At 48.9% G+C, this 23,110-nt stretch overlaps 1 protein-coding gene and 1 long non-coding RNA gene across 5 annotated transcripts in view; one reads left to right on the top strand and one right to left on the bottom strand.

Annotated features, from left to right (window-relative positions):
- LOC138566216 (uncharacterized) overlaps positions 1-14,897 on the top strand; it is a 232,980-nt gene extending 218,083 nt beyond the window's left edge. For both annotated transcript variants that reach the window (XM_069643272.1, XM_069643273.1), the window contains one exon: positions 14,271-14,897. In XM_069643272.1, coding sequence (XP_069499373.1) covers positions 14,271-14,459 — 189 coding nt within the window. In that variant the 3' untranslated portion in view covers positions 14,460-14,897. The remainder of the gene's footprint in view (positions 1-14,270) is intronic.
- Positions 1-23,110, bottom strand: part of LOC138566217 (uncharacterized) — a 616,718-nt gene that overhangs the window by 369,393 nt on the left and 224,215 nt on the right. The gene's annotated exons all lie outside the window — the stretch shown is intronic.

The raw sequence follows: 23,110 nt of genomic DNA, 5'->3' as shown, positions 1-23,110 counted from the left end.
AAGGGTAAACTGGGATGGACAACCTGCGCAGGTGGGCCACTGCCAGCACCTTCGTGAATACCCTTGGTGCTGATGCTATGCCGAAGGGTAGCACTTTGAACTGGTAGTGTTTGCCCTCTATCATGAACCTGAGGTATTTTCTGTGCGCTGGCAACATTAAAATATGAAAGTATGCATCTTTCATGTCCAATGTTGTCATGTAATCTCCCTGAGAAAGCAGTGGGATTACTTCCTGTAAGGTTACCATACGAAACTTTTGGGGTTTGATAAAGTTGTTCGCTGGGCGCAGATCTAATACAGGGTGCATGGTTAGATCCTTTTTGGGTACAAGGAAGTACACTGAATAAATACCTTCTGTTACCTGAGATAGAGGCACGACCTCTATGGCTCCTTTTTCCAGTAGTTGTTGTACTTCTTGGAGAAGGATGGCAAGATGTTCCAGTGTCATGCGACGTCCCCTCGGGGGTCTGTAGGATGGGGAACTGTTGAATTCGATACAGTATCCGTGGGCTACGGTGGACAGTACCCAACGGTCTGACGTTATCTCCTCCCATGCAGGAAGAAAGGATGTTATCCGGCCCCCGACCGGTGTTGCATGGGAGGGGACGCGAATCTTCGCGTCACTTGGAGTTGTTGGGGGCTTGGGAGCCTCTGGGGGTGGATCCCCGACCCCTCCCTTTGCCCCGGCGTTGGCCTCTTTGGCTGTACTGCCCACTATTGGTTTGGTAATTGGTGGCAGGGTATTGCTGATGTTGATTTTGTTGTTGGTGTTGGCCACGAAAAAAGCGTTTGTTGCCATAGCCGCGCCTGGTAGTGGGCTTAGAGATCTGGTCGAGAGTCTTGATAGTGTCGAACTCTTTTTTTAGCCATCTCTAGGGCTTCATCTACCGCTCTTCCGAAGAGGTTAGCGTCCTCGACAGGTTTATTTATCAAAGACGCCTGTGTCTCTGGTTTAAAGCCTGAGTTGCGCAGCCATACATGGCGCTTTAGGAGTATTCCTTGTACCAAGGAACGTCCTGCTGTTTCTGCCGCGTCCAGAGAGTTTTTAACAATGCTCTGGTTCACTTGGGTTCCTTCGCCAATAGTTGACAGTAGGCGCGTACGTAAAGGCTCCGGTGCTTCCTCGGCGTCTTTTCGCAGTTTGGCCCACTGCGCGTCTGCGTAGCTTGCAAGCAAGGAATTGTTGTTGGCAATTCTTGCTGAGAAGGCAGCCGAGGAAGTAACTCTTTTTGCAAGGGCATATAGCCTCTTGCCCTCCTTGTCAGGGGGTGCCTCACTGGTGGAAAGTGGTACCCCTGCCCTCTTTCTAGTATTAGAAACCACTAGGGAATCAGGAATGGAATGTCCCCTAATGTAGAGGGGGTCTGAGGGTGAAGGAGTGAAAAGTTTTTCAATCCGTGGATTGACCCCTCTGATCATAGCGGGAGTGGACAGCGAAGGTATGATCCTTCTCTTTACTGAAGCGAGGAGTGGAATGGTCTGGCTGACCGGGGGTTTTTCCTTAATCACTCTTTCTACAAAGTCCAATTCTGGAGAGAGTTCCCCGGTGTCGAGTTCGAAATGCGCTGCTGCTCTGCGCAACAGTGCATTGAACATCGGCTGATCGTCAATTGGAGACGTGTTCCTAACTGGAGAATTGTCCGGAGGAGTTAGGTTTAGGACATCAGTGTCGGAATACACTGATGGTGATTGCCAGGGGTGTGAAGGTCCCTCTTCTGGGTTAACCCCGAAGCCTTCTTCTATAATGTCTGTTCTGTCTTCCAGACATTCCTCCTGGTTCTGTTCTTCATTGTCCATGAAATCATCTTCTTCCTCGAAGTCTTGCTCCTCCCCAGTGAGGTCATATACATCTTGGAAGTCTGAGGCTGTGTCCTGCTGGGGATCGACTAGCCTCGGATTTTTGGCCCTGGGGTCCTCCTGAGGCCCTTCTCTGGTCCTCTTGTGTGTTTGAGAGGCCTGGGTGCTCATGAACTTTTCCATCCTCTCCATACAGAGGTGGAGTCTTTCCATAGTTTCATGGGGTACCCCAGAGCGGTCTGGCGGGGGAAACATAGGGTTATCTAACTCGAAATGGCTCGACCTCTCCCAAAGCGTCGAGGAAAGTGTCCCGTCGCCCTCCGAAAAACCTTCTGGTGTGTCGGGAGACTCCCTGCCTGAAGGGGGTAGTCCCTGCTTCCCATCGGGCTTTTTCGGCGTATCCTTTAACTTATGCGTAACGCTCGACGAAATCTTCGGCGTACGCTTCTGGGCGTCGGCTACAGCGATCCTTGCTAAGCTATCGGCGACTCGCTTGTCGGCGACTCGTTTGTCGGCGGAAGCTTGAGTTTTCGACGCTAAGGGTATCGAACGCTCTACGGCGGTCTGCGCTTTCTGTTGATGCGCACCGGCCGATGGTTTGGTGGCAGCGCCCTTGTTTGCCGAAAGCCCAGTCGCAGGCCGCGGCTGCGGTTGCGAGAGGGGCTTCGAACCCGAACGGTCCGAGGAGGCCGGCGGTGGAACCTGCGTCTCCTTGGGCGCCGAAGGTCTTTTCGACTTCGTCGAAGAAGAGCCGTGGGTTGTGTGTTTATGTGGATCTTTGTGTGCGTCTGTGTCGCCGGGGTGTTCATCCCCATAAGCAGGGCGTGAGCCGAGCCCGTCGGGGCCGGGGACAGACGACGAAGCGCGTAAGCGCTCCTTAGAGGGGGTTTCGACTTCCGTAGCGGAGGTCGTGTTATCGCGTTCCTCGTCACTGTCGGTGGTAGCAGCGGCGGGTGAACCTTCGGCCTTCGACATCGCGTAGGCCGCCCACCTTTTAACCCTACGGTCTTTTAGAGTTTTAGGCTTAAGAAGCCGACAAGCCACGCACCTTTCCTCCTTGTGATCGAGGGGCAAGCAGCGGTTACACCGTGAGTGCTTGTCCTTCCAAGTGAATTTGCCTTTACAAAGTGGGCAAAACCTAAACGGTGTCCTCTCCATAGCCGAGGCAATAAATCGCGATAAACACCCCAAGGGAAAGGAAGGGGCAAGGGAAAGGCATTCTCAGAAAAGACCCAGAGATGTCCCACGACCCCACTCTCCCTACTGTATATGGCCTGCGAGGCCAGGCCACGTGTTCGGCAGCGCCGAAGGATTTCTTCCGCTCGACCCTCCGTCGAAGATTCTTTTCGGCGGAGAACAGCTTACAACTGCGTCGAGGGAGGGATTATTAATATTAGAGAAAAAACGACCAAAGGTCGAGGAGTTGCAATGTCTCTCGAGGAGCTCCGCGTGAAGGCGACCAGAAGCTGGGCGGAAAAAAACAATCTGAGGGACCTCGACGCGTGAGGGATTGTGGGTACAACGCACGTCACTATAGGGATAGTGTTTCAGACACGCCTTGTCGACGTACCCTTTTTCCAGTCATCCAGGCACACCCATACATGTGTGAACTGAGGCCTAACCAGCCTAAACCCAATACCAGTAACACAAAGGGTGCCTTGGTTGGCTCTATGAAGACCCTTTGTAGACAAAGCAACCAATGCTTGTGTCCAAATAGACCAAAACACAATGCTTGGCTGTAGAATGTTTTAAATGCCCCCACTCCTTCCCCCACCTCCACACATCATGCCAGTTGGCTGTCCATGAAACATTGGTCCCTCTCAAGTTCCTTCTACTTGTATTCAAATCTTATCATGACCTTGGAACCCGCTAGCTTGCGGAGACTACCCTCTCCTCCAGTGCACTCCGCAACTTAAGTTCCACGGCCACCCTGCCCCACCTCTCACTTCCACTCGTTTCATTTTCTTTCTTTACTTTTCTTGCTTCTTTGCATTGGAACTCCTTACTCAAATCAAAAGCTCTTCTACAATGTTTAGGCCCTCTCAAACATCACCTAAAACCTCATTCGAGGGGATTGGGTCCTCTGACGTATTCCATATCTATGACATGTAATCACCACAGCTGTGCTGCTTCGGAAACTTTTTTTGGCTCCTGCGTCGATGACGTCGATGCGCCGTCGTCGAGGACCTCCTCCGACGTCCGACGTCATCCGATGTGATTAGGACGCACGACGCCCGTAGCCTCAGTTCTGTTTTTTCTGCGAACGTGTTGCTTCGTGAATCTCGGTTAACGCCTCGACTCTTTGGAGTTCTGTTCTTCTCGGTTCTTCGAACCTGTTCGTTTTTGTGAAAATCCTTCGTGTGAAGATGTCTTCTACTTCGTCTTCGACCCCGCGTCCGGGCTTCAAGAAGTGCGGGGAGTGTGGGTCCAAGATGTCGGTGACGGACTTGCACGACGCCTGCCTCTGGTGCCTCGGGGAGGCCCACGACACGGATGACTGTATCGACTGCCAGTCGCTCACGTCCAAAGCCTTACGCGAACGTAAGAAGAAGTTGTCGGTAGGTCGGGTGTCCAAGCCCCGGAAGTCGAGATCTGCGGGGCTTTCGACGGATGATTCGAGGGGTGACTCTCATCGTCGGAAGTCTCGTGGGTCTCCTTCTAGGAGTCGGTCTCGCCACTCCTCAGCCTCTTCGAAGCATTCTCGGAAGCGCCGACACCGGTCGTCTTCCAGGTCCTCTTCGGAGGACTCTGCCCGGCACGTCTCTTACCCCACCAGCCGTGCGACGCCGGAGGAATGGGCTTCCTTCGGGAAGAAAATGCTGGCGATTCTTGAGTCGCAGGGTACTAAGCCATCCGCGCCCCCGAGTGGGGTCGGTCGAGAGACACCGCTCGCAAGAGTGGTCGGCACGAGTCACGGGAGAGGTCCCGTTCGGACAAGGAGACTCGTTCTCGACGTACCCGTTCCTGGTCCCGGTCCTCGACGCGTTCGAGACCGTGTGCACCTGTGAGGTCTTCGAGGAAGACATCGACGTCTGAGGCGTCGACAGGCTTTCTCGAGGCTCCGGCTTCGAGGAAGTCGTCGAAGCCGTCGACGCTCAGGTCGTCGAAGGACACGCTCGGGGCTCCGGCTTCGAGGGCTGTGTCGACGCCGCCGATGCTGGCGGCGCTGCATCTGACGTCGACGCCGATTTCCTCGACGCCGATCCTCTCGGCGCCGATGCCTGTTCTCTCGACGCCAGCGCCGATTCGCTCGACGCCATCGACGCCTTTCGGGTCGGAGGTACCACGTGGCACGGGGGTATCCCCTAGGAAGGCTCTGGTTAAGACCAAGCACTCTCGGGTGCCTTCTTTTCTCCACCTGGAATATATTTCAGAGGCGGATGAGGATTCTGATGGCCTGGTTCCTAGTCAGGTTCCAGATGAAATTGTCTCGGGCCATAGTCAGTTTGACGATTTGAGGCAGTCACTGCATGATGCCAGTGGACTGGACACCTCTCCGGAGGTGGAGTTTTGTAGGCCTGAGCCTGGCTCTCATGCCCATTCCTCGTACCGGCGCCTTATGGCTAGGGTTTCTGAGTACTTGGGATGGTCTGCTCCCCCAGGGGAGTTTGTGCAGGATGATCTAACGGATATCCTTGATGTTGGTCCCCCAACTGACCCGGTACTGCCGTTCCATATGGCTTTACAGAGAAGGGTGGCGGCAGCTTGGACTGCTCCGGAGAGTCTCCCGGCAGAGGGCAGATCCTTGTCGCGAAAATACCGTCCAGCCAGTAGCGACCCCTGCTACTTGGCCAGGCACCCCACTCCGGAGAGTTTGGAGGTGCAGGCGGCCACGGCCCCGGCAAAGCAGGCGTCGTACTCTACCATCCCTCCTGATAGGGACGACAAACGTTTTGATGGCTGGGCGAAGAAAGTGTTTTCTTTTGGCGGTATGGCGCTTCAGGCGGCAAACTCCATTTGTGCCTTGTCTCGTTTCACACACACTCTGTGGAACTGTGTTGCGTTAGCGGCTGAACATATTCCCGAGGGGGACGAACGGGATGGTTTCCTTGCTATGGTCCAGGATGGTAAGGATGCCATGTGTGAGTCCGTTCAGTCGGGTTTGGACTTAGCTGAATGCGTCAGTAGGTCCATGGCGGCGAGCACCGTGATACGCAGGTTTGCGTGGTTGCGGAAGTCGGGGTTTGCTCCTTATGTGCAGTCCCGGCTCTTCAACATGCCCTTTGACGGTGAACACCTTTTTGGCAGCAAGGCTGACGAGAGCCTTGAGAGGTTGCAGACCTCAAAAGCTGCAGCGAAGTCGTTGGGCGCTGCAGTTCGCCAACCTCCGCCTTTTCGTCCTAGGGGACAGCAGTGGAGGGGTGGTTCGTTTCGCTATTACTCGTCCTTCAGTAAAGCGAGAGGAGCTGGTAGTCAAAGGGGCCAAGGGGTACCAGAGGTGGACGACAGGGTACCCGTGGTGCCAAGGCCGCTCGGGCAGTTGCCTCTTTGCCCTCAGGTAACGCCGCAGCCACTCCCACTCAGTCATGAGGCCATGTCCCATGGTTCGCCGGTTGGGGGAAGGCTAGCGCAGCATCTTGTAGAGTGGCAAGCCATTACTTCAGATGTGTGGGTTCTGGAGATCATAACCCACGGCTACTGTCTTCCCTTTCGGCACATGCCTCGCGACAATCCACCGGGGAACCTCTCTTTGCAGAGTCCGGATCCGCTCCTTGCGCGGGAAATTTAAGCCCTGCTGGAGAAAGGCGCCATAGAACTGGTGCCTGTAGCGGAGAGGAACAAGGGATGGTATTCCCCTTATTTTTTGATTTCGAAGAAAGACGGGGGATTGAGACCCATCATGGACTTGCACGGTTTGAACAAACTCCTCAGGAAGGACAAGTTCAAGGTGGTTACTCTCTCTCAAGTCCTCCAGGCCCTTCAGCTTCAGGACTGGTTGGTGTCACTCGACCTCAAGGATGCTTACTTCCATGTGCCGATCCATCCCAAGCACAAGAAGTACCTGAGGTTCGCGGTTGGCGACTCGCACTTTCAGTTTTGGGTCCTGCCGTTCGGATTGACCTCCACCCCGAGGGTTTTCACCAAGCTCATGGTGGTGGTGGCAGCGCATCTCAGGCAAGGGGGGATTCCCGTCTACCCCTACCTGGACGATTGGTTGATCAGGGGGAGCTCTCCCGAGCAAGTCCTGGATCATCTGTCCGTCACCTGCCACTCCCTTCACAGGCTGGGCTTCTCCCTCAATTTAAAGAAGTCCCATTTGACGCCAACACAGCGGCTCCAGTACATCGGAGCAGTGCTCGTCACTTCCCTGGGGCAGTGTTTTCCTCCCCAGGTGAGGGCTCTTCACATTCAGCAGATGGTGCACAAGTTTCAGCATGCCCAGACGCTCCCAGCGTTCGAGTTCTTGAGGTTGCTCGGCCTCATGGCATCCTGCATTCTTCTGGTGCCAGAGGCTCGCCTGCGGATGAGATCTTTGCAGTGGGCACTCAAGACGCAATGGTCGCAGTCCTCCGGCAGGATGTCGGACCCGGTTCAGGTGCCGCCCTCGGTCGCCCGGGACCTTCTGTGGTGGGCCGTCGAAGGCAACTTGATGAAGGGGGCTCCATTTTGGCTTCCCTGGCCGGAGGTGACGATCGTGACGGATGCATCCCTCACGGGATGGGGAGCTCATGCCAACGGGCTGACAGTCAGCGGTCGTTGGTCTCCGTCGGAGTCCAGACTCCATATCAATCTGTTGGAGCTGAGGGCCGTCAGGCTTGCCCTAAAGGCTTTTCTGCCGACTGTGCGAGGAAAGAGTGTCCTGATCCTGACGGACAACACAGAGGCCATGCACTACCTCAACAAAAAGGGGGGGGGGCAGGGTCACTTCCTCTGTGCAGGGAGGCGATGCAGCTCGAGTTCTGGGCCATCCAGCAGGAAGTTTCGGTCTCGGCAGTTCATCTGGCCGGAGACGAAAACGTGACGGCGGACGCTCTGAGCAGGCAGAGCGCGATCTCTCACGAGTGGGAGTTGGCTCAGGAGATTCTCCTGGAGATCTTTGCCCTTTGGGGGACCCCTCAAGTGGATCTCTTCGACTCCAGTGTCAACCGGAAGTGCGAAAGGTTTTGCTCGCGGGAATTTCCTCCAAAAGGAGCCTTAGGTGACGTGTTCGTGGTGGAGTGGTCATTCCCGCTGCTGTACGCGTTTCCTCCAGTCCCCGTCATCCCGCAAGTGCTGCGGAGGTTACGGAAGTTCGGTTCCCGGATGATCCTCATTGCCCCGGCGTGGGCTCGGAGGACGTGGTACCCGGACCTTCTCGACTTGTCCATCTGCCCTCCACGTCGTCTTCCCTACCGAGACAATCTGCTCTCACGGGAGGGGGGGGTCAGGTTCTCCATCCAGAGGTCAAATCCCTCAACCTTGGCTTCTGAACGGTTGAGGTATAAGGATTGGGACCTCCCTGAAGACGTGATGGAGGTGTTGCTTTCGGCCCGAAGGCCAGCAACAAAGTCTCTGTACCGTTGCCGTTGGCGTAAGTTCTGTGACTGGTGCAGAGTTCAGAATGTGGATACTTTTGCATGTGACATCCCCATGGTTCTGTCCTTTTTACTTTCTTTGGCCCACAGGGGCTTGCAAGTGGGTACCATTAAAGGTTACCTGGCGGCGCTGTCCATATTTAAGCGCTCGTCTGAAGAGTGTTCTTACTTTAAAATCCCTTTAATTTCACAGTTTCTGAAAGGGCTCACTAATGTGTTCCCTCCGTCACCTTTCCTGGTGCCCGGTTGGGATTTAAACCTTGTTCTTAAGTTTCTTATGGGTGCTCCGTTTGAGCCTTTGCATTCTTGCCCTTTGAGGCTGTTAACTCTGAAAACTGTGTTTTTAGTTGCAGTTACTTCCGCTCGCAGAGTGAGTGAGTTACAGGCACTTTCAGTTAAGCCACCCTTCACTGTATTTCACAAGGACAGGGTTGTCCTTAGAGTTCGTCCTTCTTTTCTTCCGAAGGTAGTGACGGAATTTCATTTGGCCCAGAAGGTTGTTCTTCCGGCGTTCTATCCTCCTCCGCATCCTGGTAAGGAAGAGGAGAGGCTCCATAGGCTTGATCCTAGGAGAGCTTTAAGCTTTTATGTTTCACGCATGTCCCGGGTCAGAGTGGACGATCAACTCTTTATTGGTTACGCTGGAAAGCGTTTGGGGCAAGCTGTGACGAAACAGACTTTGTCTCGCTGGATTATTTTGGCCATCTCGGAGTGTTACGGCTTGGCGGGTAAGGACCCACCGGCTGGCTTGCGGGCCCATTCTACCAGGGGTATGGCTGCATCTACTTCCCTGCAGAGGGGTGTTCCTATTCGCAACATCTGTGATGCAGCCACCTGGGCTTCAGTACATACATTTGTACGTCACTATTCCCTCGATTCCATCCGAGGACAGGATCTGGCCTTTGGCAAGGCGGTCCTTTGCTCTGCTATTTGATTGGCTATTCTAAATTTTGATTCTAAATTCTTTCCCTCCTCCTTGCTCTGGTACTGCTTTGGGAGTCTGTCATAGATATGGAATACGTCGGAGGACCCAATCCCCTCGAAGAACAAGTTACTTTCTTACCTGGTAACGTTCTTTCTATGGGATGGTCCGACTAAGTATTCCATATCGCTCCCGCCCTGCCTTACCCGCTGCAGAATTTCTTTGCGATTGCAGCTTACTTTCCGCAAGGCTGTGTGTCTGACTGGCAGTTGACTAATGTCACGCGTTCTGGGGGAAAAAACTACAACTGAGGCTACGGGCGTCGTGCATCCTACTTATCACATCGGATGATGTCGGACGTCGGAGGAGGTCCTCGACGACGGCGCATCGACGTCATCGACGCAGGACGCAGACGCCGAAAAAAGTTTCCGAAGCAGCACAGCTGTGGTGATTACATGTCATAGATATGGAATACGTCATCGGACCATCCCATCGAAAGAACGTTACCAGGTAAGACAGTAACTTGTTCATCTAAATGGTGCGCACTCTTACTCTCACCAAAACACCTTCTTCCCTGCGCCTTTCCTTTCAACTGCCCTTGTGACATTTGCATGTTACTTGTCAGTACTGTCCCATGTTTGTGTCCCATCATTTCCTTAACACCCACTGGTCAACTGTTTCGCTACCCACCCTACTATTGTGCAACTCCTGCTTCTGGGCTGCTCTCCTGTCCAAGTTCATCTAAGTTTTTCTAGTCAAAAACACTTCGTTGTCTCAAATACAATAAATGCATGCAATGGCTTCCATGTAGGGGCATTTTCCCACCAATGCATTAAAACAGCTACAGAATGAAGTCGCCAAAAACTGATCATGTAGCTGCTACTAACCTACCCCCAGCAATCTTTAGGTGAGGAAACACCCTTGGCTGCGAAAAACAGTGCTCTGGCTGAACCCCTTTCAAGGGAGCCATTATGGATAAGAAAGGCAGCAAACCATGAGTGAGTTGCCCTTACAGGTGGACATTAGTAAAAGAGATGGAAGGGTGTGAGCCTGGTTGTCGTACAAGCAGCAGGTCCTAAACTGATTTGAAACAGCTGGGTGTTTAAGGCTTTCCTGAACACCGTTTCAAAAGGAGTCTATTCAAGTGGATGTCAAAAGAAATTGGGAACGATCTGTACTTTGCAGGAATGAGGCTAACAGTAGGAAATGGTAGTAGAGGGCATCTACAGATGATAGCCAGATGCCTGTTGGGCAGAAATAGGAGTCTGCGTGGCATCTAAAAACCTACATATTGCAGGAGAAAGGGGTACTTGAGTCTCTAAAGGTTTTTATTGGTAATTTCTTTGAAACAAATAAGGGATCAACATCTGACCTCATGGTTTGGGATAGCTTTAAGGCAACAATCTGGGGTGAACTGATGAATATTATGACCCGCACAAGGAGAAGGGGAATGACAGAATTATAGAGGCTGGAGAGTGAATTGGGTACATGTTAGAAGAAATATCAAATGACAAGAAGTGGCGAGGATAAAGCTGAAATGGATAGAATGCGCGAGCATCTCAAACGTGAGATGGACGCCCAGAAAGAGAAAAGTATATTCTTCATGAGACAAATACTGGGAACAAGGTGACAAAAGCGGTAGGTTGCTGGCCAACAGACTGTGAGGCTTAATTGATAGCTCCTTTGTTCAAAGGGTGGAGGGCAAAGGGTGCGGAATATAAAGTTAGGAAGAGTTATGTGAATGTTTCAGGAAGTTTTATGCATCACTATACAAGGAAGAACATTTCCTGACACCCGAGGGAATTAATGGGTTCTTGAGAAAATTACCTTGCCAAGGCTGTCTGGCGACCAAGCAGCAGCCGTCGACCGGCCCATTAGGGAGGAGGAAATACTGACTGCCATTGGCCAACTCAACACAGGTAAATCATCAGGCCTGGACGGATTACCGGTAGAGTTCTACCGGGTGCTGAGTCCCGAGTGAAGACAGTTTTCATGTAAGCTATTCAATTATTTTATGACCAATGGGATAATGTGCCAAACGATGAAAGAGGCTTGCATTGTAGTGATCCCGAAGCCGAGTACAGATCATAAAAAATTCGAAAATTTTAGGCCAATATCGTTGTTAAATGTAGACCTCCAAATATTCACTAGAATAATGTCCATCGGTTGGATAGTTGCATTGAAGTTCTGATAAGTCGATCGCGAGTTGGATTTATGCGTGGAAGGTATGGTTATGACCACATTAGGACGATTATGGACATTATGGTACTCCCAAAGGAGAAGATTAAGAATGCACTTCTAGTTTTCACGGACGCAGTGAAGGCTTTCGTCCGGGTTAATTGGGCCTTCCTGGATTACACACTAAGGAAGATGGGTTTTGGGGAAACTTTCCTGACAGTCATTAAAACGCTGAACTCGAGTATGGGTCATTTGCGTTCTGACTCCTCCCTTTCTCCTGACAAGGGGTACTAGGCAGGGCTGCCCTTTATCCCCTTATCTTTTCAACCTTGCAATAGAACCGTTGATTGCGAACATAAGGCAAGAGCAAAGTCTTCAAGGACTCAAATTTGGGGATAGCAAGATGAAAATCCTGTGTTATGCGGATGATATGACCCATCATATTGATTAACCCAAGGGGAGGGAGCGAAAAGCTAAAATGCATGTTTGAGGAAGTGGGGATATTGTATGGCCATAACATCAACTGGGGAAAGACAGTGGTCTTCCCTCTAGACATCACACACCCAAGGGGTGACATAGGCTCATGGAACTGTCAGTGGAAGACGGGAGCAATGAAGTATCTGGGTGGCTACTTGGTTGGCGATCTAAGAAAGATAGTGGATCTTAATGTCTCGAAGATTATAGAGGTAATCCGGAGGGATATACTAAAATGGGGCTGATTACACTGGGGCTCTGGGCAAAAGTCAATGTCATCAAAATTGTACTTTTACCGAAAGTACTGTACATTGTTCAATCTATCCCTTTAAAAACACTAAGAAGATCATTGGTCATATTGATAAGGTCTTCCAAGATTTTCCTTTGGGGAGAAGGCAATAGACTTAAAATTCCAAAGTACATCTTAATGCGACCTGTACAGGAAGGGGGTTTCGGATATCCTAATCTGTCAAACTATTCGCTGAAATGGACAGTGACCTGCCCTATTGGCTGATTATTGAGAGAGAACAATTCTTGCTGTATGCCTTGCAAGATATATACACGATGTATAAGATGCCAAACTCCACAATGGGAACTACTAGAGAGGCCCTACAAGATTTCACGACTGCCGGGCGGGGGAAACATTTGGATTCACTACAAAGCTTCTCTATGGCATAATATGGGACTGCAGATTGCAAACAAGACCTTGTGCTGGCAGAGCTTGGTCAAAAGTGGCATTCTCAGAATACGACATGTGTGGGAAGGTGACCAAATGACTTCATTTGAACAGCTCAGAGAAACCTTCGAGCTAGGGGGCAGAGAGCATAAGTGCTATATGGACGATGGATCTGGGCCTGCAGTATGTAAGGCAAAAAATCCTTTGTAGACTATACTGGACCCCTTCGCGGATAGCTAGGCTAGGGTTGACTGATAATGACACCTATTGGGGCTGTGGTCGTAGTGGGGGAACCTTACTGCATATGCTATGGGCATGCTCAAGGGGGGCTAACTTCTGAAGCGATGTCTTAAGCAGATTAGACCTTGTGCTGGGGAACACACTCCCAAGAACATTTTACTCGACAATTTCGTTATCAAACAAAGGGAGAGGTGATATGGCCCAAGTGAGTAAGGAATGGATAAATAGAGTACTTGTAGTAGCAGCAAAACAAATATTAAAAGTGTGGAAGTCAAGGAAAAAGCCGGATGTGGAAGATTGGGTCGACGGATGTGTGTATCTATCTGATTATAAAAAAGTTATGCTTAAACAGAAACTAGAGGAACATTACTTTTAAATTTGGGGACCGTTCAACAACTTATATAGTTACTGATCACTGGAATTTTCTGTTCAGTGTTGTGTGTTGATGTCTGTCAGTGATGTATTGTCCAATGTTGTTAAATGTCTGAAATACTGTTGTAAAATAGAGGTTTGTAATAGTAAGATAAGGATTGGATTTGTATTTTTCAATAATGCTGGAATTAGATATTTGGGTACATTATTATTATTCAAATGCATGCCTCTGACACATGTGGCTGCGAGGACAGGTTTGAGGGTGTGGATACTGTTTGTGTTCTGTTCTCTTGAGGAGCCTTGATCAGTAGACTGCACAGCAGAACTAGGAGAGTGATCCGATTTACAGTATCAAAGGCTGCAGATTGACCGAGGACACCAACTCCTTGTTATTTACCTCCATCTTGATGTCCTCCCATATGGAAATGTGGATTGATCCCTGTGACCGGTCGGACATCTGCCTGTAGGTACTCTCGAAACCTAGTGTATTTCATGAAAAAGTGCAGTTGCCAGTAGGGTCTGCGTTGTAATGTCTATGGAATGCTGGATATAGTCTGTATTTATTGTTGGTTTCTTGGGGAGGAGCATTATATAGAAAAGTTTGCTAGTGGTAAATTATAGAGACAGTGGTGGCTTATTTTCAAATATTGTTACATTGGTAGCTGTGCCGGGGCCATGGGGAAATGGAAATCAGGAACTGAGAAGGGTAGTGAAGGAGCTTAGATGAGTCAGACGCTAAGCCATAAGGTAACAGAAGTGGGGTCCACAGAACTATTGGGAGGCCATGTTGCTGATTAGTTTACCCTTTTTGTGTAAGTGGATGGACCTAACCTAGGGATCATAAGTAAATCTAGTAGTCAAGGTTGGAACCCGTCCCAGTGTTCTCCAGAATTCAATGATATGGAAGAGCAAGGGAGGGTTGCGAAGAACACAGAGCAATGTAATGGCATGAATGGCTTCTACCAATAGATCTTTTCTGTAGAGGGGATGGATCAGTAGACATTGTCATCACTAGTTGACCTTTCAACATGCAATTTCTAAAATGGGATGCAGAATGTAGCATTTGACATTTCCCTTTTTCATACTTTTGTAACAGGTATGTATGGAAGGTAATCCTTGCCAAACAATCGGCGTCTCTGAACTGTACAATGTGTGCCTGGTCCAGACTGATCTCCTAAGAGCCATCTCCGAGAAGGATTACTTTCTTGAGTGTATCAGAATTTGTGAGGAGAGGTATACAGACTACATTAACAATTTCAAACCGGCTGTGCAGACGCTGACCTGATTTGAGCTTTACCGGAGGACATATTTCTGTGTTTGCCAGGTTATGGAGCGCTGCTGTTAAACTTGAAACCTCATGGACTCTGCATCAGGTTACTCTGAATGGAGCAGCCTAAAATTTCTGCTTAAAGTTATGCAATGCTCTTTCCTAACACATCTCATCAGGATGCCCTCTAAAATATTATTTATTCAGTCTGGGATGTGTGTACGCTTTTATAGATTCTGATGTTCCCTCTGCAATACTTTAATTTGACTGGCTAAGTAAAAAACACGCCCAGTTATATTATGTTTACTGTGGCTAATAGTGCCTCTCCACTATAGCACTGTTTAGCTCATAGTCCTCTACAAAGGTCAATAACTGCAAAGGTCAATAACTGCAAACAATCTGGTTACTTTCAGTGGATTTTTTTTATTACTGCAAATAAAACTAGGTAAAAAATGACATTGTCTCTTGTGTGGTATTTTCCCCGACCCATGTGATATATAATTTGCGGTGTGGGGCCGTGGTATGTTTAATGTCCTGTTCTTGTTATTACATCTACCGTTGTGATTTTTGCTCGTCTTGGTACCTTTTGCAGCATAACCGCTGGTCAGAGCCAGCGAATCAACAGACAACTTATTGAAAAGGTATTCATGTTCAAGGCTATTTATAAAAAAAAAAACAGAACTGCTAAGGGGTTCAATAGAACTCTGATAACTTAGTGCAGAACTCAAAGAAATATAACTAAAGCAAGCTATCTGAAGAACTGTGCACATTCGGTCCATCCCGTCGCCCTTAGTCTCTGCCAACAAGTGGTTAAAAAAAAGTTACTAAGCCTTTTGTAGTTTAAGTGCCCCAGTACTTATTTATTGTCTCTTGTGGTTGGATGCTTACCTTTCAACCGAGTTGTCAGGCTGTAGTTTTCTTCTGGATGTAGAACTGAGACCAACATATGTGAGCTGGGCATCGGGCTTGATTGCCAAATTTGCGTTGGACCCTGGTGTTTCAATCTTAAAACCTCCTCTCCCCAGTTACTGGTTGCAGACTCAGCCGTGGTCTCTCGTAGCCCTAGGGCTGCAACCACCCTTGCACTTCCTAGACTTAACTGTCACCACCACCTCCTTACTCTTTTGCCTCCTTTAATCTCTCTTTATGGATCCCAATTCTCCTTACCTGCTCAACCGTCTTATCACGCTCTCCTCCTTCTCCTTTTTAAGTTTCTTGCCACTATATCTCCTCCCTCCTACTTTCACCTCCACTCCCTCTTCTCTACTACCTTTCCTTAGTATTTCTTTCTTCCTCAGTCTCCCTCTCTCTTTTACCTCCTCTTCAGTTCCATCACTCGCCACAACTCCTTATTTTCACCTCCACCCAGACTCTAACACTGCTCACGCCATGCCACCCACTTTCCTGCTTTCTATGCCTCCAACTCCTCTTCCCAGCCATGTCTTGCCAAGTAGGAAGCTCTTTATTTTTTTTTATTTTTTTTAGCGCTGGCTACACCCTACCCAAACCTATGCCTGAAAGTGAACCACCTGACTTTCAGGAAACGGCTCAGGACTTGGCTTTTCAACCAACCAGTTTGAAAGAAATGAAAGATAAAAGAAACTGACTAAAGACTGTACACCAGAAACTTGCACTACTTTACGACAAGCATTTGTGAAACTCTCCTCCCGTCTGGGCATCCAATTTGATAGATGGATACTCTCCTGTGTGACACTTGTTTGCACCAGAGTCTCTGTGAAATCTACATCCACGAGACAGGTAGCAACCCCCTAACTCTCCTCCCTCAACTAACTCCTTACCACTAAAATCTTGCATCCTTAAACTACCCACAGCCCTTCTGATGACCGACCAGTTCTAGTGCATGTAAGAGTCCAATCCTCTCCATGGCCATTCTGTCAAATTTTTGCACTTTACTTTTGAAGGGCTGTCCATACGGCTAACCTGCCTGATCTAACCAACCACAAACAACATAGATTTTCATATCGGCACACCGGGAAGCGGTTCTTCTGGCCTGCAACTATCGGCACCACGGGTTTCTGCAGCTGCCTTTCCGCTCTTCAACTAAGACACCCTGCCCTCATTTCTTATAGAACCAGGCTCAGCGAGGCCAACATTATTTGCAGACAGGTGCTATATATTTTAAAATGTTTTTATTGGCATTTAACAAGTGCATTCACTACGATTGTGAACATCAATCAGCATGTGTCTGTGAGAAACAACTAATACATTAACTTCTAAACAGTCTTTGCCGCCTTGTGCTATCGTCCAACGGTGTTGTTTCCTTTTTCGGGCAAAGTAGATGTAGCCTCACAGCCGAAGGTATGTTGGGTCCAATATTTGGGGGCTGCTTTCCCTATCGTTGGCGGTTTGGTTCCATTTGTATATCAATCTAGTATTATTGAGCTGTGGTTACTCACAGGGGTTTGTCGGACGGGTGGAACATATTCCAAATTAGGGATTTCCAGGCTTCATAAATCGAGCTTGGGTCGTCCCCTATTGTGGCCACTCCCTATCCCCAGATTCTGGTTTCCGCCTCCGACCAGTGTTCCAGCTCTTTATGCCATTTGGCGTTTTGTGGGCCCTTTGGTGTTTTCCATGCCATCGCGATGGCTCTTTTGGCCAGCACGCAGGCCATGTCCATGAATTTTACAATGTGTCTAATTTTGCCCATCCGCGGGTAGGCCCCCAGCAGGCATTCGCTCGGCGACCATTTATATCGGGTCAGTCCCGCCCTTCTGCAGGCTTGCTCAATTTTGGCCCAAAAGTGCTGTATGTTTGGGCAACCCCAGAACATGTGCGCCATCCCAGCCTCGTCTGAGCTGCACCAAGGGCACAGTGGGATTGTGGCCTTGTTGAACCTGGCTATTCTACTCGGGGTCATGTAGGTTCTGAGTAGGACATTTAGTTGGATTAGTCTAAGGGCCTCATTACACGGTAGGTGGTAAGGGCTTACCGGTAAGGGCACCGGTACCGGTAAACCCTTACCACCTTACTACGAGGTCCCTTTGCGGGACCCGACCTTAACGGCTGGTGTAGACCAGCCGTTAAAGTTGGGACCCTCAAAGGGACCTTGGTGCTAATTACGGTACCGCAATTTGCAGAACCATAATTAGCTCCTTCCCCATTCCCATTGAGCCCTATGGGGCAAAAATGGGGAAGGGCCATGGAGGAAGGGGGAATTGCCACCTACCGTGTAATGAAGCCCTAAATCTTGCATTTCTTGACACTTATCTGGGGTACTGTAGGATTCTTTCCCATTACTTTTCAGTTATGTTTATTCCCAGATCCTCTTCCCATGAGTTCTTTAGGGCGTCACTTTGGGGGTTGGGCCTATCCGTGAGCTGGGCATATAACCTGGAGGTCAGTTTCCAGCCGTCTCCCAGGTTGTGCATTAATGTTAGGGTCGGGTCTGCATCCGGTTCCTCCGGCCACTCAGTCCATTTCAGTTTCGCCACTTCTCTAATTTTTCGGTACTGCAGAAATTGGCCCCTGCGCAGTCCTTCTTTCGTCTCCATGGATTCGAACTCCCTGAAGATGTCTTTCCCATAGTCTTATGGGCGCCAATTCCGCTCTGCGGCCATTGCCGTTTCTGGGGAATACGGGTTCTTAATCTTCAGCAATTTCAATGTCCTGTCCCACACTCTTCGGCCTAGCTGTACAAACAGCGTTATACCCTCTCTGCATTCCCATCGGACCCAGAGGATTTCTTTCAGGTGCACAGGAGCTATCATCTGTCCCAGTAGGTCAGACTCTGAGGTGGACTTGTCTGTGAGCCATTTAGCCACAAAATTAAGCTAAGCTGCCAGGTAGTACTGCTCTAGATCTGTTAGTTGCACCCTGCCTGCCCTGTACGGTAGCATCATTGTACCCAGGGACAGCCTGTGTCTGGTGTTTCCACCATATTAGCTCCCTGAGTAGTGTTCCTAGCATCCGGAAAAAGGAGGCCGGTATGGAATAATGAACGTTTTGGAAGAAGTACAGGAAGCGCGGTAGCACTATCATTTTGGTGACAGCCAGCCGGTCCATCATTGACAATGGTAGTTTGGACCAGAACTTCGTGGACTTCTTGAGCCCCTGCACCGCTAGTAAGGTATTGCCCCCATGTGTCTGTTCGGGTGTGTGCCAAATGTTAATTCCCAGGTATCAAATGAGTGTGGCTCCCACTTTATCCCAACCTCTGGAAGATCTGCTATTTTGGCCCCAGTCAGTCCAGCAAATGGGAATATACATGATTTCTCCGGGTTGAAGGAGATCCCCGATACCTTTGCAAAGTTCTTTAGTACTCCAGGATAGTGGGTATATTGAGTTGGGGGTCCCTTAGGTAGAGTAAGACTTCATCTGTATATAGCCAGATCACGTGGTGTATTGCCCCAATTTTGATGCCAGCCTCGAAAAATTGTTTCCTAATGTATATTGCCAGTGACTCCAACCCTAGGATGTATAGCATTGGTGGCAATGGGCATCCTTGTCTGGTGCCTCTCTGTATGTCCGATAGTGCCGACACCATTCTCCCGATTTTAACCCTGGCCACCGGTGTCTTGTTTAGGATTTCAATCTAATGGATGAAGTAATCGCCCATTCCAAATTGTTTCAAGGTGGCGAGAAGCCAATCCCAGTATATGTAGTCGAACGATTTAATAGCATCCAGGTAGACTACTGCATATGATTCCTGTGAGCCCGTTGTTTGTGCTACAATGTGTTGTAATCTACGTAAGTTTGCTGCGGTGCTTCGTCCTGGGGCAAACCCATTCTGATCTCGGTGTAATAGGGTCCCAATAACTCTTGATAACCTATTAGCCAGTATTGTTGTTAAAGTTTTTATGTCATAATTGAGCATGGCTATCGGCCTATACGAGCCGCATTCGGCCGTTGGTTTCCCAGGTTTAAGTTTTGGGGCCACCAGTGTTTCATTCATGCTTTTTGGGAGTACTCCTAACTCATAAGCTTCTTTGAAGACCTCATATAGGGTCGGAGCCAGCTCAGTAGCATACGTTTTATAAAACTCTGGGGGTAATCCGTCACTCCCAGGGTCTTTACAAGTGGTCAATGTTTTGATCGCCTCCTGTATGTCCTCAACTGCTAGTTCCCCATTAAGTAAGTCCCTTTGGGCATCATCAAGCGTGGGAAGGCCTATCTCTTCAAGTGTGTCTAAATATCACCCTGAGGTATGATTGATTCGTGTCTGTATAGGTGGGAGTAGAGGTTTTTGAATGTTTCGATGATCCCTGCTAGTGTAGTGTGCACTGCACCTGTCTGGTCTATGAGTTCAACAATTGGCTGTTTCGGGTTCTCCTTTTTGCACAGCCACGATAGTAGCCAGCTGGGTTTATCCCCCTCTGAGTGTGCTCTGGTGGTTTTGGCAATGTAGTCGCATTGTGTTAATCTGGCCCAGGCTTCCTGGCAGTCTTTCCTGGCCGCTGATATTTCCTCTTCAAATTCCTTAGTCTTGCGGGCCCCGGCCTCCATCTGTCTAATCTTCTCATCACCAGCTTCCTGTTCCTCCCTTAATGTTTTCCTAATTCCACTTGCTATAACCTCCCCTCTCACCACTACTTTCAGGGCCTCCTGATGGTACTCCATTCGCTCACATTCCCCACATTGTTGCCCATGTAGTCATTTATTTTGTTCTGGTGTTCCTCCTTAAAAGCCCCATCTGTCAGTGCTTCTGTTGGCATCCGCCACACCGGTATGGTGCAGACAGGTGCTATATAAGAAAACCTTTCATTATCACATCAGTTTCTTCACACAATTCATTATCTGCAAAAATTGGTTCTCAAAGCAATAGTGGTGGCAAACATAGCAAAATCAGCCTGTGATTGATGAATGTTTTTTAAGAGATCACTGCATAAAACCATGTTTAAAGTGATTTACTGCTACAGCATTGAGGTTTTGTTTGCAATTACTGATTTCTTTCAACGCTCTATGCTCTCAAAGCCCAGTTTTGGAGAAAGAGGGACTTCAACATGTTAAAAAATGACTGGACAGGGATGTGGGTCAGTGAGGGGCAACACAAATCGAAAGGGACGTGCTAAGAGAGTGTGATGCCTTTAGAGAAACATTAAGAACTACCTTGATGGAGAGGCACACTAATAGATTTTGGAACAGAGAGGTTCCACGTCCTTGGGGTGAGAGTATTTTTAGACCTGGTCTGGTTTGAATCAATGTCCCCTTAAACTTATATTTGGGGTGTATTTAAACCACTGCACACAGAAGAGTGGGGGGGGGGGATTCAGATCTGTGAATAGTTTCAGCAGGTATGTAATCGGAGCCTTAATGGCCCTTTTCCTCGCCACAATCCTTAGCAATGAGAATGTAGAAAGCAGTGCCAAGTCTTTTGCAAAGACTCCTCGGCAGCTGAGCACAAGTCACAAAGTAATAATGACCATATGCAATCAATGCCTGCAAGGCACAAACCAGGCAAGCAAATGAGTGATACAAGAACTGTCATGTAACTAATAACTGCTACCGTAAACACTTAAAGTCGTCCAATGACCTTCCTCCCCAGCAGTGAAGTGGCAGTGCCAATGCAAAACCAGACTCTAGGTACCAGAAGATACAAACCAGTAAATATAAGACCATGGCAGAAATTCTGACAAAACTAACAAAAAGATACCGGACATGCATGTCATACAGACTAACAGCATTTCTGCTTGGCGATGAAACTGAGCACTCGAACCACAGAGCGGATGTCCAAAGTGTAGCATACTAACTATTGCTGTAGGAAATACTTAAAACACCAAAGCAGACAGATGCGAAACGGAATACAAAGTAGTAACGTCATGAGTCATCACATATTTTGATGAATAAATATTCTCTTTTTTTGTGCATATTTGTTTTACCTAGTTACACACATTATTACTGGTTTACATTATGGACAGTTAGCATGCTTGGCAGATTTCCAATAGAACCATGTAGCATCATTGCTAGTTTAAAATATGCCCACTTTGGACAACATTTCGTCATGGTGAGTTTCCATTCTGTTCCTTTAGGCCCTGAATTAATTGTGATCTGCCAGCAGATTTTGCCGCTTCCACAAAAAAGAGGCCATTGCTGTTGTGATGAATCCCGCAGAGTCATCACTGATTCCCCAGTGGTGGACTCTCTGCACATGGCCAGAGAACGGCAGTTGATCCCTGATCCTGACCCTGAAGGTGGCACTCTGACAGAGTATCATTTGGAAGGCAATGACATGACCCCCGGCAGGGGGTGGTGACTCCATTAGGAGAGACACAGTACACCCCCACTCCCCTTTCTAGAAAACACTAATATCTAAACTGATGACGTACTGTAAATCTAAGCAAAATACCAGTACATCTACTGTTTACTTAACATCTCCTGTCTATGCAAACAAAGATCAAAAACAACTACTTTAAAAACTTTAAAGTTCATGCGGACTCCAACTCTCACAAAGCCTCAAGTACTGAGACGAGGAACAGGTGGAAGGAGTTCATGTGTATTGAAGGGAATCCCAAACCAAACATGCAGACTAGTTGTCATAATAAGAATAAGCCGCATGGGGACAATTAAACCTGGGTGCAGAGCAGGCAGCACGGGAAGCAGTACTGGAGGCAGACGCCAGCGTATGGTAATGGATTGTATTGAGAGACGGCATCTTACAAGCAACTGCTTGTGAGCCTGACTTGCCAAAGTAGCGGGAGAGAGAAAGAAGCACAGCGAGTGCTGTGAAAGGACCACTGCACCACCGGCAACAACAGCGAGACTGCTGGGGACACGGTAAGGGAAGGGAACCGGGCGAGGGTCTGCCGAGCAGGGGAAGCCTTCCGAAGCGAAACATATCTGCAATAGAGTATCACTGGTCGGAAGCACCAGCAAACACCAGTGAGTATGCCCATAGGATCTGGGGCCCCCGGGGCGTACCAACAATTATAAGGACAATCAAAACCTTGTTTTGAATGCCGACCAAGTAAATTTGAAAGACAAGTCCTCATATAAGAGAAGCCAATATTTGGAAAGTTAGAGTAAATATTACCACCAGCAAATGAACATTAATGAAGTTGACAGGCAATTTCACGACCCTTACCCCGAAGCCCCCCTGGCCTACCCATGGGCCAGGGGGGAACCTTGACCCCAGTCTCCTCTAAATCCCAACCAAGGCCTTCTTGGGGCCAGTCCGGGTGCCTTTGGCACCAGGCTCATACTTAATAATGAGTTTGTGCTTGGGAACTACTTTTTGTTACTGTCATTCAATGTGGAAGCATCCACAGAATCAGGCTTCTTGGAACCTGGCTTGCAGAAGGATGGTTTGGGTGTGGCACCTTGGAACTCTTTTACCTGGACTTCTTTCTTGAAGCTATTTAAACCACGCCCGACTGGACTGACATGCTTCGCGTTAGTTTGCAATACTGCAACGTGACGCTCACCGCGTTCAGCTTCAGCCACGAACCTCGGATAAACAGCATCTGCAGAAAAAGAAAGAAGACATCGTTAGAAAAGGTTGCAGCTTACCTGAATTCCATCATTAGTGGTTCTCCGCTCTTCCATCCGGCATCCTGGAATCAGCGCTCCTTCGGATCGACGGACCTGCAGAAAGGGAAAGATAAGGCTTTAGACATTTTACACAGTTAACGAACTCCGCCAAAAGGCTTACCTTCCCACTCGCACTTCATTCCGCAACATCTCTGGAATACTACACTCCGGCGGAGCACCGC

The sequence above is a fragment of the Ambystoma mexicanum genome, chromosome 2p, assembly GCF_040938575.1.
Source record: "Ambystoma mexicanum isolate Mex_15411 chromosome 2p, UKY_AmexF1_1, whole genome shotgun sequence".
Classification (NCBI taxonomy): Eukaryota; Metazoa; Chordata; class Amphibia; order Caudata; family Ambystomatidae; genus Ambystoma; species Ambystoma mexicanum.
This window is presented reverse-complemented; position numbering and strand designations above follow the sequence as displayed.